Consider the following 27,293-nt stretch of genomic DNA (forward strand, 5'->3'; position numbering starts at 1 on the left):
AAAAACGACGCTTGGAACGCAAGTCAGGGTGAGGGGCCATCCCGCATGGGAAAAAAGAATTGCGGGATTGAATCGGAAGAGTGTTTTTACTCCTCCTCGCTCTCTTCCTCAGACGAATCAGACTCATCGTCGCTGCTTTCATTGCGTTCAACCGAGGCTACTGGATCGGGGGAGTGAGCGCCACCCTGGAAACGAGAAAGGTTACTCTGAAGCATGTTGATCTGAGCTTCCTGCTCGAACTTGCTCATTGGCTTGTTCTTCTTGGGCTTCGGAGGTGCTACAGCGCTGGCAGGGACATCGTCCTCGTCCTCATCATCCATGAGATTCGGTACGTGCTTCTTCACGAAGTTAAGCAGCTTCAGCAAGACATCGTTAGGAAGCTCGTCGATGTCCAACTCAATCTCGGCCTCATCGGTACCCTGCGGAATGTATGTTAGAATTGGTTCGTGTGCAATGAACGTATAAGATTCTTACCTTGAGTTGAGGAACGTTGTTCTGGATAATCTGGAGGGCTTGCTGCATCCTCTTGTCGGGAAGGCTACTGATACCATTCGAGATGATCTGCTTCTCGTTGTAGGTGACGGCACGGGTTTTGCCAGGCTGGGAGACCTTGCTCTTCTTGTCTCTCTTTCCAGAACTGAGTTTCTTGGAATCCTTCTTGGCAAGCTTCGTCTTGCCAACCTTCTTGGAGGAAGGGGGCGTCTTCTTTTTCTTATTAGTGATAGCCTCGACCTGACGAGACATCTCAGCAATTTGCTTCTGAAGCAGCGTAAGTTTCTCATCGTCTTCTTCGCTCTCTTCCGCATCCTCGTCACTGTCTTCATCGGAAGAATCAGTGTTCTGCTCGGGATGTGGTTCATGCGCTTCGAGGTAGTCCGACTTCTGGGCCCACTTTCCGTTGAAGATCTCTTCAGCCCGCTCGCCACAGACGTAAGTGGGGTCACCGGGGATATTGAAGCGGTAGCAATTTTTGAAAATGAGACGGACATCGCTCTCGAACTCCTTCGCATTCTCGTACTGGCCAGTCTTGAGTTTAGATTGAACGGTCGACAAATCCATCGGCTTCTTGATGACGCTGTGGTATGAAGGAATGTTCAGAGCAACCGGATCCACGGGGTAATAGAAAGGCATCACCCAGTTGTAGTGCTTTTGCTTGTGCAACTCATCCAAGACCTCCTGGCAGAAGCGCAGTTCCCACTGGAACTTCTTCTTCTTTGGCTTGGTGGAATACGGGAGGTCACGCTTTGGGGGATGAATGGACCGTTTGGGGCGACCATCGGGGTTGGAAGAATCGCGGCGGATGACAGGCAGACCTTCGGGTCCTAGCGCAAATGTCTGAGACTGGGGAGAAGAAGCCTTGGGTTGGCTTGGCAGGGAAGTCCGAGGCTCCCGGCGAGCAGCAGACGTCTTCTCCGTTTGCTTCTTTGGTTTCTTCTCTTCAACCTCTTCGGGCTTCGGGAGGTTAGTCATCTGCTTGTCGAATGTCGCCTTGAGCTTGATCCCCTCTTGGGTGACCAGGTGATCTGGGCCATTGAAAATGGTCGTATTATTGACCATCAGTGCGAAGTCATCGGCGACTGCTTGGGGGAAGAATATTGGTTGTTCTTGAGCTTCCTTTCCATAGTTCCTAGGTCCATGGGCTGGGTGATAACAGTGTGGTATTGCGGAATGTTCAACTTGACAGCATCGACGGGTTCCTTGTAGAAACGCGCATCGTGCATACGCTTCAGGCTTGTAAGGCTCTTTGAGATGAACTTATGTTGCATTTTAGTGAGCCCCGGTCCGCCACTAGTGTGAGTAGGACCAGGTGTTGCGCCAGCTGGGGAGCTCAATCCCGGTGCCTGGGAGTTAACAACCGAGTCATCCCCCTCCACCTTAGTTCTCTTAGCAGCTGGTTCTTCACTAAGATCAGCATCGCGCTGTCGGGAAATCTTGGAAGGAGATAGCGGGGTCTCTGATGCGTCCTTCATCTCATGGTCCTGCGGCGCGGTGAGCGCAGGTGGTGCAGGGGCCGGGGTAGGATGATGAGGCAGGTCGGTTTTCACGGCAGTGGAAGCATCTTGAGGAGTGTCGATGGCCATTGGCTCAGTTTGGTCGTTAGCACCATCTGTGGATGCAGGGATTGTGGATGCAGGAACCGTGGGAGCGTGTACCGCAGCTTCCGTGGCGGACGAAGGAACACTTTCAGCCGCGTTGTTGGCTGCAGCAGGAGTGGTAGATTCATGGCCCTGCGGAGGGCTGATCTTTTCTTCAGTTGGCTTTGTCTCTGCTGGAGCAGATTCTGCGGCCGACGTTGTCTTGTTTTGGACAATCTCTGGGGAGGTCTGATGATCGGGGGACTTCGGCGGTGAGGTGGCAACGATTGTGCCATTGGTGTTCGAAGGCGCGACGGGAGTGTGGCCGTTCAGCGCAGGTGATTTAGTCTCGGTATCCATGGAACCATCCGTCTTGAGATTCACTGTGTCATTTTGCGCGCTGTACACTGGTCAGATCAAGAACAGGTCCGATACTTAAGCCGATGCACTTACCTGGTAGGTTGGTAGTCAGGCGCAGAAGGACCAGTGGGGGATGGGGGCAATTGAGGCTTGTCCTCCTTGGTGACAGGAGGAACCTCGGGAGGCGGAGTCGCCATTGGGGTCGCGTTGGATAAACAAGAATACAAGTTAGGAAAGCGTGGCAGTATTGAAGATGTGAGAGTTATGGCAAGGTGTTTTGAAAGCTAGTGATCAACTGAAAACACCCGTGGGATCTCTGCGCGAAACAATCTTGCCGCGTGAAAATAACCTCGAGTGAACAAACACTAACGGCAACCAAGGGCACGTAGTACGGACTCAATAGTTGATGAGGCTTGATATCAAATGCGTGGCGCGAATAAAACGCGACGGGCGGGGAGGGGAAGAGTGAGGTCAGAGATGATCGAGAGATAGGAAGAGTGGAGAATGCGATCGGAGACGAGGTATTTATACTGCCAAGAAGGCGGTATAAAAATCGCTCACGTGATGTAGAATTGAAGCCAGGTCTAGATGACTTGGTAAACCAAGATATGGAGCTAATCAAGTTCCCGATGATTGCCTGAGGCTAAGTATCAGGAATAAAAGGGAATTATGAAAATAAAAAAAGTAGAAAATGAAAAATAAAAAAATAAAAGAAAATAAAAAAAGGGAGACTTGGGGTGAAGGCGGTTAAAAGGAACGCGACGCGTTTGTTATTGGGTAGGGCGGTCAGGAGAATAAAAATAGGAGAAACCAGGACGGAAGCAGAAAAATGGTCGGGAGGGGATGCCAGAATCCTTAAGTACAAACGGCCGCCTTGCACTCTCCTCTTACCCAGTTCCACCAGCCACACTAGTCCCGATTCTCTTCCCTTCTTACCCCTTGATTGGTTCTTTACCCCTGGAACTTTTTCTTTTTTTTTCTTCTCTTTTCTTTTCTCATCTTTTCTCTTTCTCTTCGAGTCTTGACTTGAATGGAAATTTTATATATTCTTTTTTTTACTTTTCTCTTTCTTTTCTCGACTTTTCCTAAACATGTTTTGTAAAACCTTCGAGGTCGAGTGGACGCATATCTCGGATGACTCAAAGCCCTAGGGTTCTGGCTAAATCCGGGTTAGGCCGGGTGTGCTGGGAGGTCTGAGTCACGTCACCACTCCAGCTTTCACGTGACTGTATCATGATGAGTACACGTATTGTACATTGTTTTAAGGTTCCAAGGTCCAAAATATGCTGATGAGACATAACATCACCTTTCTATGGATACATACGTACACATTGGGCGCAAGGAACATGTTATACAATTTTAAAACATCCATATATGATAGAGTACATATGTAGGCTAGTTACTACCTGGTTCCCCGCTAAGCATCCTGGAATTCCCAATCAGCGCTTTGCATTCACTACTACATAATCGATGGGCAGCTGCACCTTCACCCTTACAGGTTAGGCAAATATACACATGTCATGTAACTAATTTGGGACCGGGGTACTTTTGGCCTCGAAGATCTGCCCAATGGGAGTCGGTATAGTCCATATGCTTTGAAGTATATATTGGGCATAATTTTTAGTGCTAGGCATTTTAGATGGCTCAGGTTTGCCTGCAAGCGTTAGTTATAGCAAGGGCTCTGATTTGACTACCATCCTGTTTCTTATACATATTGAATTTGTTTTGGGTCGCATAACGAGCTTGAAACTCATTAGAAATTATTCTCATTCTACAAAATGAATATTGAGGATGGCTGCAGGAAGTATAAGTTGAAACGGCCTGCAAAGTTTGTTATATATTGTTGCTCATGAAAGGGATGCTGACATTAGAAGCGCCCGAGATGAAGAAATGAAGAGTGATAGTAAAGGGATTGAGGATAAAGAGGAGACTTAGCCGGACCCAAAAAAACAATTAAGCCCGAGAACTGGACTAAGATAAATCAAAGAGTTTGTAGAGTTACCCCAGGGCCTCATACTCGACCGACATTGAAGTATCACGGGATGATATGATTAGATAAGAGCCTATTATAGTCTAAACCCCTTTAGGACTAGCCCGTCAAGGCTCTACAGAACATTTTTTTCCTGTCCGGATCAACTGCGAGACCACCAGCCTAAACCCCCATTTGTTTCCTTAGGGGCGGAAAAAAATAGAGTCTTATCGGAATATTTATTGTCTTTATTTGGGTGTGCTTTATTGATAATTATCTTCACACCACCGCACCCTCGACAGCGAGAAACAAAAAAACGAAGATAAGAAAAAAAGTTACAGCCAAGATGGGAAAGAAGACGACTCGCCCATCCACGAAGGTCGTCTCGGCCGCCGCCTCGCCGGCGTCGGGCATGACATATGCGGGCAGCAAGTCGTCCATCCTGCGCGCTGCATTCTCCCCGTCAGAGTACCAATTGGCCTTGTTTGCGTCCGTTATCCAAGGTCTCGATGGCCAGCACATTCGCATCCACGACACACAGACAGGACGCCTCCAGTGTGAGCATGCTCTGGGGCCGAAGGAAACGGTGACTTCTTTGGACTGGGGATACTACGGTGGCTCGGGCAAGGGCCGTGACCTGTCGAAAAAGAAGCGCAAGCGCGGCTCCGATGTCAATGGAGCTGTTGATGGCCTGGACCAGGGGGATATCGTGGTTGCATTCGGCACAAACACCTCGGATATCCGCATGTACTCGCCATCTGAAGATAAGGTGATCGGTACCTTGACCGGCGCGCATGAAAAGGGTATCAAGGACTTCAAGTTCACGGCCGATCGGCCCGCTGAGGAGGCTTGGAGTATCGGTGGTGACAATAAGCTTGTCCAGTGGGATCTGCGCACCGGACAAAGCACTAAGTGAGTTTGGGTATTTGCTGGGTTATACCGAGTTCCTAACTAACGATATGCCTATAGGACAATTCACCTCCCCGCATCCTCAGTCTTCACTGCTCTCTCCCGGCCCGTCCCCTCGAACCCTCCTCTCATCTGCGCTTCCCAGACCCCGTACTTAATAGATACCGAGAAGGCGGATGAGCCGGTTCAATTCCCTGCCATGCGCAACCCTATCCACACCGTCGTTTCATCATCTTCCGAGTCTGCTGGTGTGGGTGCCTTCCTTGCATCCGATGGTGACCGCTTCGTCAACGTCTTCGATGCCACCACCCAGAAGCTTGTTCGCAACCTTGTCGCCGACCAGGAGGTTTCGTCGATTGCACTGCAAACAGATGGCGTGGCCACACCGGAGAAGCAAGTGCTTGCTGCAGTCACCGCAGATGGTAGCATCGAACTCTTCACTAAGCCATTTGTTCAGCCCCAAAGTGCGCCCTCCGCAAGTGCCAAGGCCAGCCGCAAACAGATGACCCAGAAAGCAAACGCAACCCTCAAAATCACCAACACCGAGTCTTCGAGCGCCTGCGTTCCCGTCGCAGCCATCTCATTCCAGGGCCCTACCCTCGTGGTTGCATACACCGAAGGCGGTGTCATCCCTGTCTTTGAGCGTGTCAAGTTCCTTGACGAGAACACCGATGAGCTCTCGTTCAACGGAATCAAGTCTGTGGTGAAGACCAAGTCTGGCTCAGCACTTGCTTCCGTCACAACGAATGGTGTTAAGAGCGCAGGCGAGACCCGTGTTGACGAGTCTCGCATGAATGTCGAGCAGGGGAACCTGGTCGATGATGATGTAGAGATGGAGGACTCACGACCAGACGCATCCGACTCTGACAGCGAGGAGGAATCCGATGATGAGGACAACAAGAAGTCCAAGGTTTCCAACGAGAAGAAGACAAAGCCCGCCAAGCAAGTGGCAGCGAACGAGGACGTTGAGATGCAGAACGCCCCCGATTCCGAGGAGGAAGAGGAAGAAGAAGAGGGCGCGGAACCATCATTCGGAGAACTCCTACGCGCAAACGCAGGCCAGGAAGTCGACGTCGAGGCCGAGCTTGACGACGACGTCCTCCTGGGCGCATTGGTTCCCGGCAAGCCCCAAGCCGCAGTGCAACAGATTCCCACCGGTGTCTCGCTTGCTACTGTCCTCACACAGTCGCTCAAGACCAACGACAACGGCATGCTCGAGTCTTGTTTCCACACCGGTGATACCTCCATCATCCGCACTACCATCCAGCGTCTCGACTCCTCGTTGGCCGCAACTCTGCTTCAAAAACTTGCTGAGCGCCTCGCCTCCCGGCCTGGTCGCTACGGCCACCTTCTCGTCTGGGTGCAGTGGACCTGCGTCGCTCACGGTGGCGCCCTGGCTGGCCACCCCGATCTCTTGAAGCGCATGACTTCCCTCTACAAGGTCATGGACCAGCGCTCTGCCAGTCTGCCCTCCCTCCTGCTCCTCAAGGGCAAGCTTGACATGCTCGATGCCCAATTGGGACTGCGACAATCTATCCGCAGTGGCGATGAGGGCATGGACAGCGAGGACGAGGATAATGTTATCTACGTCGAGGGTCAGGATGATCTCGAGGACAGCGAGACCGAGGCCAAGACGCCGCGGAAGTCAATACGCGATCAGGCGTACGATGAGGATGAGTCAATGATGAACGGCGTCGATGAGTCTGAAGACGATGAGGATGATGGAAGTGACGACGAGGATGATGACGAAGAGCCTATTTTGGATATCGAGGCTGCTGAGTCTGTCGGTTCTTCCGATGCCGAGGAATCGTTGGAGGAGAATGAGGATGAGGACGATGATGAGGATAGTGATGGCTCGATGGTTGACTTCATTGCCGACACGGAAGACGACGAGTCTGACGATGCCGCTCAGGAGCAGCCTCCGCCATCAAAGAAGAGCAAGACATCCGTCGGCAAGAAGAGCAAGGGCGGCAGGAAATAAGCGTGTCTCTTTGAAGTTGTATGAATTAGAGATGGGAGAAGGGGGTAACGGTCTATAAAAGAACATATTTTATTTTTTTCTTCGATGCATCCGACCGGGTCTGCATTTCATTTCTTTGTTTTTATCTTTGCTTTTGATATCTTGTGCCTCTACCGAGCGCCTCTGCGTCTCTACCAATGTCTATTGAATTCCACCTTGGGTATCTTGATGTCTCTCTCTCCTTGTATGTAGTACTCCACACTTCTCGAGTAGTCATTAGTGTTTCCTTGGTACATAAATATATACGAGGACGGTAAAAAGCATGAACAAAACCGGACTTCCAATGTTTCTATATATAACCGGCGACTTATACCAGCAACTCCTCCCCCCGACAGGGACCCTCATGCAAGACCCGATGACCCGGCACCCCTTTCTCCCCGAGGGGGATCACCACGGATGTCGTCCGGTCCTGCGAGGGATAGGTAGTGAAGTGGCCCAACGCACTGACATCAGCAGTGTCGAGGGCCAGAATGGCTCCATTCTTTCCACCTTGAATCCAGGCCTCGGTTGTCGAGTCGGGGAGCGTGATATGCGCTAAGCCGGAGAGGAAGACCACCCATCTATAGTGCGTCAGCTAAAACAAACATGACATACAACGTAAAAACAACACATTCAAGATGATTTTGAAATAAGATGTACAAAAAGAATCCTTGAAAGGAAGAAAATCGCTCACTGCAAAGCGGGCGCGTTATGTCTACCACCATCAAACCCAGCCGGCAACACCGTAAACGACGCGTTCCCGCCGATAGTCCCCAAGTCCAGCGCGGCGGAGCCGACCTGGCCGGGTTTATCGGAAGTTTCAAATCCCGACTGCAGAGCCCAGCACTCTAAGGTGGAGCGATTGTGCCGTGCGCCGAGGACGGTCACGTTGAGGGTGGAGCCGAGGGAGGTATCGGAGGCGAGGATTGTGGATGGGAGGATGAATTGGATGAGGGTTTGAAGACGCATTTTGAGGGATTGGGGTGGATTGTGTGAGGGGGCGGGAGAGAGGGAATTAGGAAGGATTCAATATATATACAATGTAACATGTTGTAAGGAGAATATTTAGAGCTGAGATCTGTTTTGGGGAGCTGAAGAAAGGTGGAGTGGGATCGACGCTCTCTTTTTACTGTATAATTTCTACCTACTGGGCAAGTTCTCATTGCCGCCTGGTATAACCTCTTTATATAGGGTCTTTTACCGGGTGTATATCCAAACTACCATTCGCGCTGGCTGGCAGTCGCCGAAGCATTCCGACACGCTTGCATACTACATATGTACACGCGTCCCGCTTGTTAGATGTGTACAAGCCAGCCGAAGCAACAACTATACAAATATCTGTGACGGCTATGTTAGATGCTATTGCTGAAAACCAACCGGACTTTCATCTTATAGAGTTGCTAGTCATGCCTTTATTTATGGCCGAGGCTGATGCATTATCCTCCTATTCTCGTCTGTTCTTCTACGATTGGAACAATATCAAGGCTAGAGCAGGATTTGGACATCCGGCTCCGTTTTCTTTGCTATTAGGATGCGCGTGGGAAACAGGCGAAGGATGATAATTGCAATGTCCGTTGGGTGTCGTTTGTGAATTATTTGATGTACTTGCATGCTTCCTTAAGGCTGACTCTTTAGATTCGTACGGAATCAGGGCGCCAACACGATTATTTGATTATTTGGTTATTTAATTGATCCATAGATCTTTAGAGTGTTGAAAGATTACGAGCGATATTTATAATTACAGAATTGTCTACTCAACAGATGAACATCAAATTAGATCCAATGAAACGAAGCGCTATTCCAAAGATTTTCTGATGTCCTCTCGCTTCTAAACCCCATTCCTCGACTTTTCTCCATGAGGTAGGCACTTCGGTCCTTATGGGTAGCTTGTATCAACTCTAGCCTTTTCACGCACCAAGAATTGATCAAAAGTCCCAAGAGGAAGACCCCACGCCTTCACCTTCTCCAAATCCACAAACGAGGACATATCGCGCATCATGAGCTGACCTACAATGAAAGGATTAACAGCTCTATGCTTATCTATCTCTTTGTCGGACATGAATACGGCCTTAAAAGCCCTTCCAGTCGCACGCGACAAGGTCCGCATAATCTCCTCCGCCCCCATGAATTCCGACGCGATCTCGATTCCTGGTGATTGAACTTGAGAGGATCAAGGATTGCCGCAGCAGCAAATTGGCCGATATCGTTGGGATCAACCATAGGCAGCAGTGTATCCGGCGTGAGGGCTGTAGTAAATGTCCCGTTCGCTGCCAACCCGGGGTACATTTGAGTCATTGGGAAGAGGAAGTTGGTCATAAAATTGCCTGGTCGTAGAATAGTCCAACTTTCAAATCCTGCGTTGCGGATTTCGTTTTCGATTGCTTGTTTATTGAGCATCATCTGGCTGATGATGCTGTTGGGATCCCAGTGTTTGTTGTGCGAAGGATTGTTGGCGGACACGCCGCTGGTGTAGATGACTTGTTGGATGCCTAACTCTTTGGCAATCTTGAGGAGTCGGCGGGCTTGCTCGAGGCTTGCGTTGGGGTCTCTGAGTGTGGGCATCAGGTTGAGGAAGAGGCTGGTGCAGTCCCTCATGTTTTGTTTGACAGATTCGTCGTTGTCGAAATCGCCCTCCGCGACTGCTACACCGAGCTTTTGGAGGTTTTGGGCAGCAGGGGAGTTCAGTGAACGGGTAACTGCGTGGACTTTGACGTCTAACTTGAGTAAATGGTCGATGAGAGCACCTCCTTGAGTGCCAGTGGCACCACAGACGAAGACGGTTAGGGGCGACATTTCGGGTCGATGAGAATCTGATGAAAGAAGTATGAATGGCTGTAGAATACTTCAAACCTATAGGTACTACATGCTTTATATAGTATCCTAGTGGCATTCATCACTTGACGATTTCTATTTCTATAGATGGCGGAACTCCACCAACTCCGCTGTTAACACTAACCCTCTTGTGACTAGTGTGCGGAATTCCGCTGCGAACCCGCTGGAACATCTCCCTTTGCGACTTTTCTCTCAGTTATCAATTCCGCTGTTCTCACCATGCTGCCGAATACAGAGACCAAAGCTCCTCCGCGGCGAAAATCCTGCGAGGCATGCAAAACAGCCAAGCGGCGCTGCGACTTGGCAGTTCCAGCATGCTCGAGGTGTATGCAAAGAAATATCCCATGCATGTACCCCGGCAGACTGCCCCAATCTTACTCTGAGATAATGGATGCCACTCCCATCGTGGATAACTATGAATGTTCTGATGATGGCATGGCTCTATACCCCTCTAATGCCGATCTTGATCTTATGGCGGCGATCAACATTGGTCCACTCCATCCGGTCGTGGTCCATTCGCCATTTCGGTATATCAGTATGCCCTGTCCAGATCAACGCGTCGATTTGTACGAAAACTATCCACCGTTGAATGGATTTGAACTGGCTATGCCACGAACGAACCCCCCAAAGCCCCTGTCTGGTGTCTTTGCCAGTCGCATTCAATTTGCAGTTGATGTGCTCAAAGATATCCCCAAAATGATGGTTACGGAGACACAAGCCCCATGGTGTCATCGCCAGCTTTATAAAAACAATATGCCAAAAGAGATGCAAGGTCAGTATCACTATATAAACTGATTGTCTACGAAGGCACACATCTCATAATTTTGTAGATGCATTTACCTGTTGTTCTCTCTACATGACCAAGAACGAAATCAACGCACCAGTGCTTATGTCAATATTCGACTCCCGATCAAATGATCTCTTATCATCACCACCACCTACAAAGCCCCTAGAGCTCCTCGCTCGAATTCACGCCCTTATCCTGTACCTGATAATGCGTCTATTTGACGGAAACACACGATCCCAACCATCGTCGCAGTGCCTATTCGATGTATTAGAAACATCCGTACAGTCCCTCCTAAGCTCTATCCATCTACCCGACCCCTCAGAAATATTGGAATTACTTTCCGTATCTATGGACCCGGTAATTAGTTTCTGGAACTCATGGATCTTCCAAGAATCAGCTCGACGCACTGTGATGATGGCGTTCTATTTCGTATCTATACATAACTTCGTGCAAGGCAGACCTGCACCAGTCTGTGATGGAAAGCTAGGACTTGAGCTTGCGTGGTATCAATCCGCGCATCTGTGGAACGCGCAGAGTGCGTTTGATTTTGCAGTTGCTTGGACCGAGAAGCTGCATTTTATCGTTTATAACGCGGACTTTTCGGGTCTACTTCAGGATGCGAAGCCTGACGACGTCGATTTATTTGGGAGGATGCTACTTGTTACGAAATTTGGTATTGATGAGACTAAGGCTTGGTTTTATTCACGGGGCGGTTCGCTATAGTATTTACTATGTTAAAACATATGTAGTCCACCTGGATTGCACTGTAGAAAACAAGAACATCATAATTCAATTCCTCAGTATAAAGAATAATAAACCTACCCAAGTTCTCTCTTGCAGCACTAAACTAATAAAAATATAACCGTTTAATGATAGTGAGAGTACCCAGTACTCAGACCCAAGAAGACAATACTAACGAATGACTTCACCACCAGACTTCTCAATGCCCTCTAGGCCCTCGAGAATCTCGCTTCCGCCGAAGAGTCCACAAGTAGAGGTAGTGCTTGCCCTTCTTCCAGTCCAGACTTCGTGAAACTTCACAGTTTGATCACTAGACGCGACAATAATGCACCCCTCCTCCTTTGTTCGTGTGCACCACATTCCACCTTCTTTCTCCTTAGGAGTGACCATCCGAGCACCGCTCCTGCGGTTACCGGCCTTGCCACCACGGGTCCGGGCTCCTTGTTCTGGAGATCGAGACTGGGTCGACGAGGACGAGGATGACGCTGTGGATGACTGACTGTCCGGACTACTGGAGTGTACACCCGAGGAACGGGGGACTTTCCCTGGATATCTTATCGCCCACAGTGCTCTTCCGCAGTCAAAGTTGCTGATTGGAGTTTCCGGGCCATCCCAGGTGGTTCCATAGGGCCCCCAGGGAATGACGGCCACTTGTGCGCAGCTAGGCCAGGCAAAGACCGCGATTCGGAATGGGTGATTTGGCTGTGCGTAACCGAAAGTAGCGGCGATTTCACGCCGAGTTTCGCTCCATATAAGACTTGTTACCTGCGCAAAGACATTGATGCTTGCGAGACAGGCTCCGCTCCGGGTGTGATAGAAGTGTATAGCTTTGTCGTTAGTACCTCCCCCCGTCGCAAGCAGAGACGGCTGCCATGGCGCAAATGCAATTGCTTTGACCGCAGCGGAGTGCATCAGACGATGTCTCTGACGGCCGTATGGGACCAGAACCGTTCGTCCACCACCGGAAATTAGGGTGCCCGCATGATTTAGAAGTGCGGCCGCGGCCGGGGGCTTAATGGGAGCAGCAAGCCATGATGGGAGAACAGGTCGTCTAAGAAACGTTCGTCTTCTTGTGGTGCCCAGAGGAAGGTATGGAAATACACCGAGGCTGAAGCTGCTAGGTGAATCCGGGGGCGTAATGGTTGAGACCGGATAATTTAAATGCTGCGGTGGAACAATCTTGGCCAGCTCAAAGAGAAGGCAGGCGTTGTCATTACCGCCCGTGGCAAGGTACTTGTCATCCGGTGACCAAACCAGTCCACAGATTTGTTGAGTGTGTGCACAGATCTTGGCAAGAAGCGTCATGGACCCGTTCCATTTCCACTTAGCTTGGTCCTCTTGGTCAGACCATTCAACCGAATAATACCAGATGTTTCCAAAGTCGTCACCGACAACAATCTCTTCTGCGTCGACTTCCACATGCATGAACCGTTCTGAAGGTCGCCGTGATGTTCTCGGCCTAAATGCCACGCATGTAAGGGGACTGGGATGACTGATCTCAAACCGGGGTTGCTTCTCGAATGTGCTCCATAGAGACAACTGGCCAGACCGCCGGGCCACTGCAAGGATGCTTCGCTCGCCATCCTCAGAAGAAAACGACAGGGAGGTCACATAATTAGAGGGGTGCAGATCTGGAAAGGGGGGGATAATCCACTCCATGGCCTTCAGACCAGAGATATACTTGGTGGCACAGGCCCACAGCCAGTATTCCAGATGTTGTTGAGTATGCAAGAGTACTGCAGTAAAAATCGTCCTTGAGGAAGGGAGCATCAAGGATTCGAAAAGGCTTCGGTGGGACAACCTCTTTTCTGGCAGGAGATTTGGGCCCTGGGCATCAATCCGAGTCAGTTGATGCCGTGGAGAAGGCTGTAGATACTGCCAGTCTCACGATTTCCAAAAGTTGGATTAGAATATCATATATGTTTTATCTGTAAATAGTAAATATGTTCCAAAGGTAGGGCCAGGGAATGGCTGTTGCAAGCTACAGTTGGACTTACAACGCTCCTTTTCAACTTTCTTCCAAGCACTGTCCTTCCACTCAAATGGGGATAGGCGTTCGAAGTCTGGGGAAGCTGGATTGAGGGGTGCATCCAGATACCGCAGACAAGTAGTACCTAGCTGTCGAGTCGTCGGATCAATTCCCAAAGCAAGCGCAAGCCTCGACTCATGGATTTCTTGTTCACTGTATTTTGGTTTCTTGGGTAAGAACCGAGCCACGAAAACTGGGGCAGTTGACGATCCATTGGTCGACATGGTTGGCGTGTTATCAGGAGCCGCACTAGGGGAACTACCAAGGACCGCAGAAGCCCCGCCCACGTTCCAGACTGCACCGGAGCTGACATGTCTCAAAGATTCATGTGTAACGTTGTCGTCCGTGATATTGCCTTCAGTGACTAGACGAGGCCGTTGATGTGGGACCTGGTGAAGCCGAGTTGGCTGCTGGGGTCTGTTGGCAGCATAATTCCTACGCGGGATGGAGGGTAGGAACGGATCATCCCCGGGAGGAAGTCGTCGCAGCAGTCTCTCTTGAGGCGAAAGACGCTGCGGATGCTTGGCCACACGAAAGGTTGTTGATGTTGGTTCCACCAAGTCTCGCTTTGGGATAAATCTATCAGGCGACATCGGACTTCGGAAAGAACTTCTTGTTACTGCTGCATTTCCAGCATTTCTGACTCTGCTGCGACCTCTTTTGGGTGACGAGACCTGATTTTCTTTGGAATGAGGGATGGGTGTCAGAATAGGCTGGGCCTTGGGCTCCGACAATGATGATTGAGAAGCCGGTGTTTCAAAGAATGGCAAATTGATAGTTGCAAATTCAGTCAGTTGTACGGGTTCTCTTTCCTTGGAAGACTCGGATCGAGAGTGTGAAGTCAATGGATGTTTGTGACTGCCTGTAGAGGTTTCCTCGAAGGAGTGACGTTGCGTATCTACCATTGTGCTGGATGTAGGTCGATAAGCTGTATATGAGTAATGGCCTAGAGCTAAGAAAAGGAATGTATAAGGAGGCCTCTCTTCCAAGGCATAGCGGCAAAGACGAGAAAGACGATGAAGCCAAAGACAACCTTGGAAGTCCCCAAAGTAGAAAGAGTGCTGATCACGTGAAGCTATACAAATGGGAGTTTACGTAAACACTCCACCGCCTCGTGCACCAATGAGACTATTCGAGTTGTCCCGGGGCATCTGATGAACACGAAGCAACCTGCCTAGGTAACACATTTTGCTTATTTATTATTGTCAAGTAACAAAAATGCCCAGCGTGAGATTAACTCCCCATGGCTGTACTGCTCCGGGCTGACGATTGCGATAGCATGGTGTACCACGATACAAACCAGTCGAGAAGTCCGCCGAAGCACGACAGCAAGAGCTGCAGAAGATAGAAAATTACAAGAACCTTGAGGTTTTCGTATCCAAAAAGGTTGGTCATCTTATAGATCTCACCCACAAACAGAGCCTCACGGAAGACAGGTGGCTGAGCATGAGTACACGATCGAGACCTTGAAAAAGATCTCCGAGCTGCTGTCTAGCAATCCAGAATACTACACAGCCTGGAACTACCGCCGGCAGGTACTGCAGTATCAATTCTCCCAAGCAGAAGGCTCGGATGATGATGCTGCTGCCCATTCAATCACAGAATTAATCATGAATGATTTGCATTTCCTGATTCCCCTTCTCCGGAGCTTCCCCAAGTGCTACTGGATCTGGAACTATCGTTTATGGCTGTTGGATGAGGCTCGCCGTCTACTACCACTTCCCGAGGCCCAGCAAATCTGGCAGCAAGAACTCGCCCTTGTGGGTAAGATGTTGACTCTCGATAGCCGGAATTTCCACGGGTGGGGTTATCGACGCTTTGTGGTTGAGACCTTGAAGGAGCTTGGCACTGCCGAAGAAGCAAGAAGCATGACCCAAAAGGAATTTGAATATGCCAAGAAGATGATTGGAGCCAATCTTTCTAACTTCTCCGCGTGGCATTACCGGACAAAGCTTATACAATCCCTTTTGGATGAGCAATCTGCCAGCGATGACGATCGGAGAAGAATGTTGGACGATGGTTGGTCTCACTTGTCTTATTAGAGTCTGATTTATGCTAACTTGGCTTTTCAGAACTATCCCTCATCCATCAAGCATTTATTGATCCTTATGATCAGTCACTTTGGTTCTATCACCAAAATCTGATGTGTGTGTTTGACCCGTCGATGGCGGAACGAACTATGGCTCCCAATTTGAGCTCGTCCGACCGGCTACAGTACATTAGGAATGAGATTGAAGAGATCCAGGAGATGTTGGATGGAGCCGAAGACTGCAAATACATCTACCAGGCATTAATTGAGTGCACCCTTCTCGCATCCAAGGTTGAAGGCAGTTTGTCTTCTGAGGATCGGGACCAGATTCTGGGCTGGCTATCAGAATTGAAGAAGCTGGATCCATTGCGACGAGAAAGATGGCTTGATTTCGAGAAGACCTTGTGAAAATGAATAGTTACATACCTATGAATAGAGGATTATTTGTTTATTGACCCCTTTACCCACTCTGTATTACCACCATAAGACATTGAATTCCTAAAGAAAACAAAAATACCACATTAAGACATTCTCGTAGCAATATTCGATCTATAAATATATAAGTATAATATGCACATTAAGACATGCCTGCGTAGAATATGCAAATGCATTCCCAACGTCTTCGACCTGTTCCGCCCTGGGGCGCCAATCAGCGTACCTGGCCGGTCGAATCACTTGAAACTCGTCAAATCCCTCCAATTCCTTCCTCATTCCATCTTTTTCTTTTCTCTCCCTTTTTCGCGAATTCCACTCCCTTGCCATTTCTGTCTTTTAGCTCTTCTGAGCCTCTGTTCTCTTGCGATCCTATGGGGTGTTCCATCTCCTGATTGTTGTGGGGTCATCTAAACAGCTATGGCCGACATGTCTACGTCTAAACACAGTCCTGAATATGAAGGGGTAAGTGGTTCAGACTCTGATTCAATAGCCCAAAATTGCCTTGACACGAGCTTATCAATAGTCGAATAGGAGTCTTTTGACGACGCCCTTGAAACAGCCGAAATCCAGGAGAACAACAACCTCAACGTCACCATCCCCAAGTCCACTTCCACCCGATCGCTGACCGACAGCCCTCCAATTGGCTCACATATGTCTCCGGAATCGACGGAGAAACCTCCGTTCCCTTCTGAATCGCAGGACGAGAAGAAGACCGAGACCGTCGAGGAGCAGGACAAGGATGGCCTGGGCCTGGATGGACAGAATGACACGAAAAATAAGAAGAACAAGCAAAAGGGGAATAAGCAGGATGGAGGAACAGATACCAACGATGAAAATAACTATGACACCGACAATGAGGTGAACATCGCGACCGATGAGCCCACCCAGGGTGACAAGCCGGAGCAAGGGTCCGAGGTTACGCAGACAGAGGTAGAGAAGAACGGAGAAGATCATGATAAGAGCCCACTGCAGAAGTCGCCTCTACTTACATCCCACCGTTTATCAACATCGTCATCGCTCGACGAGGTAAACCTGATGAACAGCAAGGAAGACGAGCCGACAGACAAGTCACAGCGCCCAGGGGACAAAACAGAACCGCCTCCATTGCCTCCCAAGGACGAATCCGCCCCTCCGACAGGCGTAGGGCTGATGGGTCTGTCCGGTGGCCTGCCCTCCGTCCCATGGGCGCCTCCTCCAGTGAACAAGAATCCGCCTATCCCCCCGCCAGCCCCTCCTCGAAAGTCCAGCGGCCCCTTCGCGTGGTTCTCTCGAAGCTCGACCTCGAACACTGCGAAGGACGTCAAATCCCCAACCGCCTCTGCCAGCCGACGCAACACTGCCACCTCCGTATCGACCCTTGGCAGCAACCTAGACCAGATCGCTCGTGATGGCGACGACGTCTCGAGTGTCGGTTCAAAGAAGCCGAGACGCAATAGCCTGAAGGATCAGTTCAAGATGTTGCGTCTGCGCGAGGAAAGCCATGCGACAGAGGTCGATCAGACGAGCGTGCGATCGGGCCAGGCAATCAGCCAGTCTGGAGCTAGCCCCCCTATCATCCCAGAGGAAGGAGAGGAGGGCATCTTGGCAGCATCGGGAGGTATCTCACCTTCAACGCCGGTCGCTCCTGGGAGAACAGGTTCTGTGGCTGATGCTTCCACCCCCGTGGACTGGGAGATGTGGCAGCACCTTGTAAATAACGGGCCCCAAGCCTTGGCAAGCTCAGAGGAACTGAATGCCGCTATCAAACGAGGCATCCCTCAGACGATCCGAGGAGTTATCTGGCAAATTTTGGCGGATTGCCAGACCGCTGAAATGGAGGACATCTATCGAGACCTCGTTGCGCGTGGCACAGCACAAGAAAAAGACGGACGGCCAGTAAATGGCACTGAGACTACCTCGTCGCGCTCTTCAGTCCGTTCCCACCACTCGGGTTCCGGATCGCGGTCTAGCAGCGCTGCCCCTAGTCCATCTTACGAAGGGGACACAGATAAGTTGTCCAAGGAACAGGCCTCCAATGACGCCGAGCGTCTGAAGAAAGCAAAGACAGACGCCGTTGCGCTGCAGAAATTGGAGAAGACCATTAGGCGAGACCTGGGTGCTCGCACTAGCTACGCGAAATACTTTGTTTCCCAGGGCAGCCAAGAAGGCCTCTTTGGGCTGTGCAAGGCATACGCCTTGTATGATACGGGAGTAGGATACGCGCAAGGCATGAACTTCATTGCCATGCCATTGCTGTTCAACGTGAGTATACCTTGAATCAGGCTGGCTGACTCATTGGCTAACGATTTACGCAGATGGATGAAGTCGATGCTTTCGCCATGATGGTCAAGCTGATGAACAAGTACTCTCTACGAGATATGTTCATTCAGGATATGCCTGGGCTTCACCGTAGCCTCTACCAATTCGAGCGACTTCTAGAAGACCTGGAACCCGCTCTCTACTGCCATCTCCGGCGCCGCGGAGTTCCTCCTCAGCTGTACGCCACACAGTGGTTCTTGACTCTGTTCGCTTACCGCTTCCCGCTGCAGCTGGTGCTTCGCATCTACGACCTGATCTTCGAGGAGGGGCTAGAGACCACCATCCTCAAATTCGGTGTTGCGATCATGCGACGCAATGCGGCCGCACTGCTTGAAATGAAAGACATGAGTGTGCTCACTACTTTCTTGAAAGAGCGTTTGTTCGACGCCTACATCGACAAACAGCCATCCACCTCGTCAATTCTGGAGTCAGGCTTCTTCGGAAGCTCTGGTGCCTCTGATAAGGAGATCTACCGATCCGACATCATGGTGCAGGACGCCTGCGCCATTCCCCTCACACCAGAGATGCTTGCCACCTACACCGCCGAATGGGAGGAGAAGACTCGAACCGAGAAAGAGCGTGAAGTCGAACTAGAACACCTGCGGCACACCGTGAGCACGCAGGGCGCGCGTGTCCGACTTCTCGAGGAACGTGCTGAAGCATCGGACAAGGAGCATGTGCAATTGGCCTCTGAGTTGGTGCACGTTAAGGTCGAGAATGAGGAGCTGCGCGACCTCAATGATGCGCTGGAACTCCAGGTCACCGAACTCAAGAACGTGGTCGACAAGCAGCCGGCCGAAGTGGAGGAGAAGCTCCGCTTGGAAATGGAACGGATTATGAAGCGGAATATTGAAGTGCAAAACGAGAACCGTGCAATGGAAGAATCAATGTCTGAGATGGAGAAGGAGTTGGTTGCCACGAAAATGAAGTGGGCAGAGGTAAGATATCTCCTTCAATATTCAGCCTGAAATGCCGAAACTGATGAACTCGAACAGATTTCCGAGAACCACGAGAACCTCCGCCAGAAATGGAGCGACCTTCGTCGTGCCCTTGACTGATCACCTTGTTGCTTCTATTACTTCACCCTTCAAACCCGGATATCAATATCCGGTTCTGTATATTTGGAATGCCCAATGTGGTAGCGAGGATCTGTGATCACACCATACTTATGGGCCGAGTCATTTGCTTCTGTCCTGATTTCCTCCCGGTACCTGCTTTTCCCGTTTTGAGCCAATATTATGATTTGCAACTCCCTTTACGACCCTCTTCTACAAGCTCTCAGCATGCCCATTTTGGAAGGGCATCGGTGTTTTGCTACCTGTTGAATTATATTTGCTTTAGTGTGTATGTCTACCTCGGATCCTCGGGCAGGGCGTACTAGACGTATGCAATGTACATCATCAATGGACTGTGTTCTCTTATTATCTACAAGTAGCTTCCACATGTACCAGCTCCCTACCTTATCTCTATACATGTACTACTCTCTTTCTACGAAGTCCAAACATGCACAAAATCCCAATATCTCTAAATTCTCGCCTCCATTACAGAATATTCTCATAGTAACTCGTCAACACATCCTCCTTAACAGGCCCAGCACAAGCCTTGAGAGCCTTATGCGCCTCACACTCGTTATCATAGTACTTCATATCCTCCATCGAAGCAAAAGTCGTCTTGACAGACACGTTGTACCCCTTATTGCGAGGATCAGGGATCGAAGCGCCAACCGCAGCAGCGAGGATGTATGGCTTGCCGTCCTAAAAAGACATACCCGTCAATAACCGTTCAATTGCGTTTCCTTCCGATAACTCCCTTTCCTTCCGAGCGCCTAGTGCAACATAATACATGTATTGCACTAACCAAGCAGCATGGACTGCACAGGGCTATACGTAGGACTGTAAAGAAGAGACAATATGCACTCACCTTGGTAGCGGTCTTCGCGAGGACCTTGTACTGCTCCAGTACGCGGTCGCGATCCGCCTCGTTGGGGATCTTGAAGAGGGTGATTCGTTCGATTGGGGCCATTGTTTTGAGGGTGTGGAGAGTGAGTCGGGACATGGATATCGGGGTAACGGGGTAACGGGGGATATTTATATGTTCTATGGGGTTTATATGGCGGGGTTAAGGCTATGACATTGATTTCCTAAGTATCCAAGGTTTCCGTCGGCTTGTGGGGGAAGACGGAGGAGAATCCGTTCATTGATTTGGTTAATTCATCGGTGGTTCTTTTTAGGGGTTAGTTGCTGTTGACATTGATTGTTCTCTATATCTTCTCTGTCTTCTATATCGATCTCTTCAATTGGGAGTTTCTTTTGGTTGTGAATAGGGCGGAATGGTGTTGGTTGGAGAGCGCGCAATTTCCGCTCGGGTAGATTGGCTGTGCGGAATAGTCGAGGATGGGGTTATATAGGCGTGGGATGGATATTCAAGTGCCTCGGTATATTATTTAGACCATTGCCATCATGCTGTAGAATAGTCTACACAAGATATATCTGTATGGCTCATTATGTGGTCTACTAGAAGCACAGGACATCAGTCTCGGAACTTATTAGCTTCACTGATGATGCCGAGCAGATTGACTAGACTCCTTAGACTGGATATGACATCGTGCTTCCCCTTCTCTCCCATACGTGTTCAATCATCCCATGCTCCGTAGTATCGAATCCTCGCTTGGAAAGAAAAAGCAAATGGAAGATCCAAGATCCAAGATCCCAAAACGAACCACTGATGGTCACAGATTCCCACGCAGAGCCTGCTCCCTCTCAAACGCCTCGAACAAACTCTTGAAATTCCCAGCCCCAAACCCGTCAAATGAATTCCGCTGTATGACCTCTATAAACACCGTTGGCCTATCTCCGACATGCTTGGAGAAGATCTGAAGCAGGTATCCGCGCTCGTCGAAGTCAACCAAGATATTTAGCCGCTCGAGCACGTCTACATCGGCTGCGAGCGTCCATGACACTTGTGTCAGGCGTTTCCGTAGATCGGCATAGTATGTAGCCGGTACACTGAGGAACTGGACACCGCGCGCTTGGAGCCCAGTTACGGCAGCCACGATGTCGTGCGTGCGGAAGGCTATGTGCTGGACTCCAGCGCCGTGGTAGTAGTCGACGAATCTGTGACGGTTAGAATGGCTGTATGTGGGTGGAGTAGAGGAGACGAGTGAGAAGAAAGGAGGGAAGAAAGCGGGAAAAGCGGCGGGTTTCATACTCCTCAATCTGTGACTTCTTCTTGCCTGTCGCAGGTTCATTCATAGGCATCTTGATGGTTTCGTTTGGGGAAGCGATGACAATTGATCGCATCGCTGAGTACTCGCTGCACATATCTTTATCGTCGACGGTCCAATAGCGATGGAAGTCGAGGCATTCCTCATAACTAAAGCTCATTTGTTAGAGCGGCAATTCCAACATGGACGACATTGATTCTACTCACTATTGGACAATGCCGTCCACACCTCCCCACGACTGATTCCCAACGCAGTGATCAATTTCAAGAATCTCGATGGGCGGTAGAAGCTGTGTGATCGGATCTTCACTATCAAGCAATCGATACCCAGGCAAGAATGGAGCGTCCGCCGAATACCGCTCACGGTTCACCAGAGAATGTACGGTATCTCCGTATGTTCCAACAGTTGCGGAGATGATCAACCCATGTCCCTCGACAGTAGACGTCCGCGGCTCGGCGATAGCGCGAGCACCGTTCGCAACAGCCCGCTTCCATACAGCTTGTATATCGCCCGCGATCCGAAACGCGACGTCCTTGACCCCGTCGCCGTGTAGGGTCAAATGTTGATGGATTTCAGCCAGCGTCGCCCGCTCATAATTCGGAATCTGGCGCAAGAAACCGTCTTCTGGGCCTTCGTTCGGTGGACCACAAACTGGCCCCGTGAGGACGAAAGTAGCGCCACTGTTGGCTACAACATAGCTCACAAGATAGGGCGAGCCGGTTTCCGGGCCGCGGTATGCAATGGGGCGGAAGCCCATGCGAGTAATCCAGTACGAAGCGGCTTGTTTGGGATTGCCGACGTACCAATGGATGTGATCGAAGCCGACATATTCGGGGCCCAGCTTCGCGGGAAAGATATCTTCATTTTCGGGGACGGTCATGGCTGGTGCTGTTGATTGTGGCTGCGCTGGTATCGGTGTAGGTGTGAAGTGAGAAGCATGTCATCCCTCCGGCAGCCCTTGGCGCCGGTGTAAGTTGCGGTCAAGTTATTTATGAGTGATTTTGAAGACAGCTGGGTCGGGGTTGAGGAGAAAATAGAATGCTGGTGAGGGGATCCCTGCCCAGACGTGTCACATTCCAAGCCCGCATCTCCGGATCAAGCTTGGAATAGAGAGAGATGGCTATCTAAGATAAACGTATGAGGCAATGCTGAAGTCATCCATTCATGACAATTCCTTCTGCTGTCTGTGCGGGCTGTTGGCCTTATGGGGAAACAGAGCTTTGTCCTTCTTTGGTGAACCTTGGTAGGTTCGAATTCAGGCCTGTATACCCGCAGAAGCCGAATTGATGTTTTCGCGCACCAAGGAGGGTCAATGCAGTAGAGAGAAGCCGCTGTTCTCCGTAGCAAAGCGCGAGGACATGTTCAGTTGGGCCATGCATGTAACCTTTCATCCAAGTCCTGCGGCTCCAGTTTACATTGTAAACAATGGAAGCCATCTCCAGAAGACCCCTTCTCGCCAGTTTATCCCATTCCAATGCAAGAAAGTAAAACCTCCAACCCAGCCCAATCAAACATTGGTCACGGGCTCCGGCCGACTCTTAAAGAAGATTTTATAGCGCACAATCTCCACAACCTCCAGTTCCTCATCCTCCGATGCCTGGCGTTTTCGTAGCACGGCAATCGGCCGAGGCAGTTTCTTAACTTCCCCAGTCATCCGCTGGTACCGGCCAATATACATGTAAGCGCGCTTCATCCATTTTGTGTCGTCTGGGTTGTGGACCGAGTAGTCTGGGAACATGAGCTTTCCGATCGGAGTTTCGAAGGTGGAGGCCGGGTTGTCCATAGAGGAGTAGTCTATATCATCCTCTTCGTTCCCTGAGGGAACATTGATTGTGCCCTGGAGCTCCAGAAGGGCCAGACCCGAGGGTGTTTGAAGGAGTGTTGGAAGGGGATTGTTCGGTGTTGAGGCGGTTGCTGTCGCCTTTACCGGGCTTGAGCAGTGTGGTCGCAGCTTTATGGAGGGCATGATGTAGCTAGGGAGTCCCAAGTGCTGTTGGATTGGAGTTGAAGGAGGAAAACGCGAACGCGGGACGCGTTTGGCTATTTCCCCACACTTCTTATCGCGAGAATTGGGCATTGGATTTAGCACATACATTTTGTTATGATTATGATAGTATTATTTGCAAAATTGATGGGATTAAGAGTATGTATGACTTTAGATACATGGATTCTCAATTGTCCACTGTGTTTCTATCTTAGGAAAATAGTCAATACTTGGTCCAAAACCATCCAAGAATCCAACTCCAGTGAGTTAATGCATTGTAGAGGTAACAATGATGTAGATTTGCTACTTAGTTTTGGCGTAATAGAAGCATCCAAGGCCATCAGGTTCAGACTTGTATCATAAGAGTGTAATAGATGGCTTTCCAATTTTCGTGTCGCAAAGGGCAGTTGTCTTGAATCCCTACAACATAGCTCTGAAGGCAGAAAGCGGCGACGACCCAGCGTTCAAGATTGTTAGAACTGGATGCGTGAATTCCCAGGCAACTCTCGAAAGCGGATTCAGATACCAAAGCGCCTGTGATATTATGCTTTGTATCTGGAGGTCAATATGTCAGCTAGGGACTTTTGCCAACATTGAAACCACGTACCAATACGGAGTAGTTCAGGGGTATTTATTCAATTGCAAATAACATATGGGCACAATGCACAATGTACATGCATAATGAGTCAAACCCATCTCAAGAAGTGCTACTCTTATAGCAAACATCTTCAAGGTTCTGCAGGCCCTTGATGGCCTCACTGGCCATATCTTCAGCAGTCCCAGCTGGACCCTGTAATTTGCCGTAACGGAGATCGCTCATATCCCCAATAGTCGTATTGAGATGAGCCAGAATCTTCGCAGCCTCTTGATCAATACCAGCAATTTCATGCTCGATATTACTGCTAGCCGTCTCCATTTCAGCCAGGAGACTAGCCACCGAGTGATAATTTCCCGGTGCAGCAGTAGGTGGTTGGCCGAACAGATGAAGATCCATGTCTATCTCACGCTGCTCTTCAGAATTGGACTCGACTCCCGTGGCTGTGATAGCTTTACGGAGCTCTGCTCTCTGCTTTTCACCTTGCTTGATCTCATTGTCGATGCTTTCATTGACTCGGTCCATGTCCTGTTCTCGGATCTGTTGTAACTCCCGATACATAGTTCTGATGTGTGGATGGGCTCTCAAGCGTTTTGGGAAGAGCTCTGTGAACTTTTGCAGCGACATGACTGTCGGTAGCGGGGCTGGAGAGAGCAGGAAATTGCTTAGGATGGACTCCTCGGAGGGAGGCATGATGAATGTAGATGTAGTACGTAGTGTAGAGTATGAAGATATGAAGATATGCAGAGATGCAGAGTATGTTTTCCTTTTTGGTTGGAGACTCCGTTTGTCGCGAACCGAAGTTGACAATATTCTTCACGTGAACAAAGAATATAGAAGAAAAATAGAAAGGTGAATAGAAGAATGGAAATCAATTTCTTATTGTAAGAAGAATAATTGTATGAATTAGTTGTCAATGTCAAAGAGGTGACAATAAGCTGCCGCGCCTAATTTCTTCCAAGGGGCCCATTTGGCCCATCTTCGCTTGTTTTCCTTCTTCTTCCACTCGACTTCATCTACATCTACATCGAACATCGACACCCTCAACCTCTCTCTTCTAAACTTGATTCTTTCTATTCCTTGAGCTGGTCTCTCGTCTGATCTAATCTTGTTCCCTTCTTACAACCTTTGCTGAATCAAATTTGCTGTCCAAAAAAAAAAAGCATCTTGTATTGCCATTTGTGCATCTTCCTCTCTTGTCTTTGCTCAAGTCTACAATATCCATTTGCAGTCTTACAATCTATTGGAGTCTCTGAAGGCTTCGAAGATCTCTCTGATCGTGGCTGTTACCGCCTGTATCACACCCTTTTCCCGCAAGATAGGGAACATCTTAACATCTCTACGCCTTTGAGCTTGGAGGTTCCCAACCTGTCATACCAACTTCTACACGCACATCTTTCACCCTTCTCCGACAAAAATGGCCCCTCTTTCTATGTACAGCAAGGACGAGAAGGTCCTTTGCTTCCACCATGAGATCCTTTACGATGCCAAGATCCTGGATGTTCGCCACAAGGATCCCAATGACAAGAAGAGCCCCTTTGAATACCAGGTCCACTACAAGGGCTGGAAGAATACGTAAGTCTGGCTTGTTTTATTTCTTCCCCTGTCCATCTACATCCTGGCTGCGATGTTGAGATTGCTCCCCTCCACTCTTGGGAAGTTTGTCCGGGCCATTATACGGAAGACTTGACCTTGATCTATGCACTCTTATGTTATGCAAAAAATGCCGCTTGTTTTCTATTTCTTACTGCACTTGCTTTTGAGAATCAATATGTCCAAGATCATTCGGGTTCATGAGACAATTTGCTAACATTCGACCAGCTGGGATGACTGGGTCCTGGAGGACCGTCTTCGCAAGCTCACTGAAGACAACCGCGAATTGGCCAACAATTTGCGTCGCGAAGCTGAAGCTTCTTTCCGTCTGAAGAACACCAAGACCACTGCTAAGAAGCGTGCCGGTTCCGACCGTGACTCTGTGCGGGACAGCGAGGAGCGCGGCTCCGTGCCCGGCCGTGGCACCAAGCGAGCCCGTGATAGTGAAATCGAAAAGGTATACGATTACCACCTCAATTACTAAATATCGGTTCAATGGAACCAATACCAAGAAAAAAATATTACAAAGGAAATATGATCACATACTAACAATCTGCAACAGGAGGAGAGCTTCAACCTCCGCCCCTCCGTCCGCATCATTATGCCAGACAACCTGAAGTCCCTACTTGTCGATGACTGGGAGCAGGTCACCAAGAACCAGTGCGTCATCTCTCTGCCGGCGAAGTACCCAGTCCGCCGGATCCTGCATGACTGGCACGAGGAAGAACTTCCAAAGCGGGCGGGCTCGTCTGCCGATGAGGACGTGTTGGAGGAAGTGGTTGCCGGGATCCAGGAGTACTTCGACAAGTGTCTGGACAAGATTCTTCTCTACCGCCACGAGCGCCCCCAGTACCGTGGGTTGCGTAAGAAGTTCGAGGCTGCCACCGGGGACCTGGCCGATAAGGGCCCCATCGATGTCTACGGAGCGGAGCACCTGATCCGCTTGTTCAGTATGTACCCCGTTCCGCTTCACCTTACTTCTGGTTCAGTTGTGAGAGTTGAGGACCGTGCTAATCTTGCGTTTGTATAGGCACCATGCCTGAGCTGATTGCTCAGACTAACATGGATATGCAGGCCACCAACCGCCTGCGAGAGGAGATCTCCAAGCTCTCCATGTGGCTGAGCAAGAACTCGGAGAAGTACTTCGCCACCAGCTACCTGCCGGCGGAGAGCACTCACTGAGTGCGAGAAGATGCTTTTCTTTCGGGGAGGGGAGGGGGGAGGAAGGGTTGCAGTTTCTTTTGTTGCCTGCGTTGGGGTGGGGGTGGCCACCCCTTCAGCAGCAATCGGTTCTTTTAGTTTTTTTAAAAAAAATTTCGATTCGTGAAGCGGGGGCCCGGAATACAAGATACGTTGTTTGGCTATATCTTACATATGTAATCTTCAAGGCGTAGAATATTTCAAGGTTTCGTGGGATTGCAAAGTCACGATGTAC

The 27,293-nt window shown here is 49.8% G+C and overlaps 13 protein-coding genes across 13 annotated transcripts; 5 read left to right on the plus strand and 8 right to left on the minus strand.

Annotated features, from left to right (window-relative positions):
- Nucleotides 1-86: 86 nt before the first annotated feature.
- N7489_011221 (putative transcription regulator BDF1) lies at nucleotides 87-2,632 on the minus strand (the record flags this gene model as incomplete). The annotated part of the gene is made up of 4 exons (XM_056716970.1): nucleotides 87-419; nucleotides 475-1,627; nucleotides 1,678-2,475; nucleotides 2,529-2,632. 4 exons carry the CDS (start codon nucleotides 2,630-2,632, stop codon nucleotides 87-89), a joined length of 2,388 nt encoding a protein of 795 aa, XP_056564592.1.
- A 2,118-nt stretch (nucleotides 2,633-4,750) lies between these two features.
- Nucleotides 4,751-7,294, plus strand: N7489_011222 (WD40 repeat domain-containing protein; the record flags this gene model as incomplete). Its single annotated transcript, XM_056716971.1, has 2 exons — nucleotides 4,751-5,316; nucleotides 5,374-7,294. The coding sequence occupies 2 exons, from the start codon at nucleotides 4,751-4,753 to the stop codon at nucleotides 7,292-7,294; spliced, it is 2,487 nt and encodes an 828-aa protein (XP_056564593.1).
- Nucleotides 7,295-7,640: 346 nt separating this feature from the next.
- Nucleotides 7,641-8,281, minus strand: N7489_011223 (uncharacterized protein; the record flags this gene model as incomplete). The annotated part of the gene is made up of 2 exons (XM_056716972.1): nucleotides 7,641-7,893; nucleotides 8,007-8,281. 2 exons carry the CDS (start codon nucleotides 8,279-8,281, stop codon nucleotides 7,641-7,643), a joined length of 528 nt encoding a protein of 175 aa, XP_056564594.1.
- A 907-nt stretch (nucleotides 8,282-9,188) lies between these two features.
- Nucleotides 9,189-10,105, minus strand: N7489_011224 (uncharacterized protein; the record flags this gene model as incomplete). Its single annotated transcript, XM_056716973.1, has 2 exons — nucleotides 9,189-9,319; nucleotides 9,448-10,105. 2 exons carry the CDS (start codon nucleotides 10,103-10,105, stop codon nucleotides 9,189-9,191), a joined length of 789 nt encoding a protein of 262 aa, XP_056564595.1.
- A 426-nt stretch (nucleotides 10,106-10,531) lies between these two features.
- N7489_011225 (uncharacterized protein) lies at nucleotides 10,532-11,654 on the plus strand (the record flags this gene model as incomplete). The annotated part of the gene is made up of 2 exons (XM_056716974.1): nucleotides 10,532-10,916; nucleotides 10,975-11,654. The coding sequence occupies 2 exons, from the start codon at nucleotides 10,532-10,534 to the stop codon at nucleotides 11,652-11,654; spliced, it is 1,065 nt and encodes a 354-aa protein (XP_056564596.1).
- Nucleotides 11,655-11,843: 189 nt separating this feature from the next.
- Nucleotides 11,844-14,606, minus strand: N7489_011226 (WD40 repeat domain-containing protein; the record flags this gene model as incomplete). Its single annotated transcript, XM_056716975.1, has 2 exons — nucleotides 11,844-13,408; nucleotides 13,670-14,606. 2 exons carry the CDS (start codon nucleotides 14,604-14,606, stop codon nucleotides 11,844-11,846), a joined length of 2,502 nt encoding a protein of 833 aa, XP_056564597.1.
- Nucleotides 14,607-14,919: 313 nt separating this feature from the next.
- Nucleotides 14,920-16,138, plus strand: N7489_011227 (Rab geranylgeranyltransferase BET4; the record flags this gene model as incomplete). The annotated part of the gene is made up of 4 exons (XM_056716976.1): nucleotides 14,920-14,928; nucleotides 14,980-15,087; nucleotides 15,138-15,720; nucleotides 15,774-16,138. The coding sequence occupies 4 exons, from the start codon at nucleotides 14,920-14,922 to the stop codon at nucleotides 16,136-16,138; spliced, it is 1,065 nt and encodes a 354-aa protein (XP_056564598.1).
- A 385-nt stretch (nucleotides 16,139-16,523) lies between these two features.
- N7489_011228 (putative GTPase activating protein (Gyp5)) lies at nucleotides 16,524-19,521 on the plus strand (the record flags this gene model as incomplete). The annotated part of the gene is made up of 4 exons (XM_056716977.1): nucleotides 16,524-16,627; nucleotides 16,697-18,406; nucleotides 18,460-19,401; nucleotides 19,459-19,521. Exons 1-4 carry the CDS (start codon nucleotides 16,583-16,585, stop codon nucleotides 19,519-19,521), a joined length of 2,760 nt encoding a protein of 919 aa, XP_056564599.1. The 5' UTR covers nucleotides 16,524-16,582.
- Nucleotides 19,522-20,004: 483 nt separating this feature from the next.
- Nucleotides 20,005-20,518, minus strand: N7489_011229 (Dabb family protein; the record flags this gene model as incomplete). Its single annotated transcript, XM_056716978.1, has 2 exons — nucleotides 20,005-20,217; nucleotides 20,384-20,518. 2 exons carry the CDS (start codon nucleotides 20,516-20,518, stop codon nucleotides 20,005-20,007), a joined length of 348 nt encoding a protein of 115 aa, XP_056564600.1.
- A 673-nt stretch (nucleotides 20,519-21,191) lies between these two features.
- On the minus strand, nucleotides 21,192-22,566 carry N7489_011230 (4-hydroxyphenylpyruvate dioxygenase family protein; the record flags this gene model as incomplete). Its single annotated transcript, XM_056716979.1, has 3 exons — nucleotides 21,192-21,576; nucleotides 21,671-21,835; nucleotides 21,893-22,566. 3 exons carry the CDS (start codon nucleotides 22,564-22,566, stop codon nucleotides 21,192-21,194), a joined length of 1,224 nt encoding a protein of 407 aa, XP_056564601.1.
- A 627-nt stretch (nucleotides 22,567-23,193) lies between these two features.
- N7489_011231 (Ctf8 family protein) lies at nucleotides 23,194-23,652 on the minus strand (the record flags this gene model as incomplete). Its single annotated transcript, XM_056716980.1, has 1 exon — nucleotides 23,194-23,652. One exon carries the CDS (start codon nucleotides 23,650-23,652, stop codon nucleotides 23,194-23,196), a length of 459 nt encoding a protein of 152 aa, XP_056564602.1.
- Nucleotides 23,653-24,367: 715 nt separating this feature from the next.
- On the minus strand, nucleotides 24,368-24,958 carry N7489_011232 (Cnl2/NKP2 family protein; the record flags this gene model as incomplete). Its single annotated transcript, XM_056716981.1, has 1 exon — nucleotides 24,368-24,958. One exon carries the CDS (start codon nucleotides 24,956-24,958, stop codon nucleotides 24,368-24,370), a length of 591 nt encoding a protein of 196 aa, XP_056564603.1.
- A 724-nt stretch (nucleotides 24,959-25,682) lies between these two features.
- N7489_011233 (uncharacterized protein) lies at nucleotides 25,683-27,040 on the plus strand (the record flags this gene model as incomplete). Its single annotated transcript, XM_056716982.1, has 4 exons — nucleotides 25,683-25,840; nucleotides 26,087-26,315; nucleotides 26,421-26,808; nucleotides 26,889-27,040. The coding sequence occupies 4 exons, from the start codon at nucleotides 25,683-25,685 to the stop codon at nucleotides 27,038-27,040; spliced, it is 927 nt and encodes a 308-aa protein (XP_056564604.1).
- Nucleotides 27,041-27,293: the final 253 nt, after the last annotated feature.

Source organism: Penicillium chrysogenum (assembly GCF_028827035.1).
Source record: "Penicillium chrysogenum strain IBT 35668 chromosome Unknown utg000005l_segment0_segment0, whole genome shotgun sequence".
NCBI classification, from domain to species: domain Eukaryota; kingdom Fungi; phylum Ascomycota; class Eurotiomycetes; order Eurotiales; family Aspergillaceae; genus Penicillium; species Penicillium chrysogenum.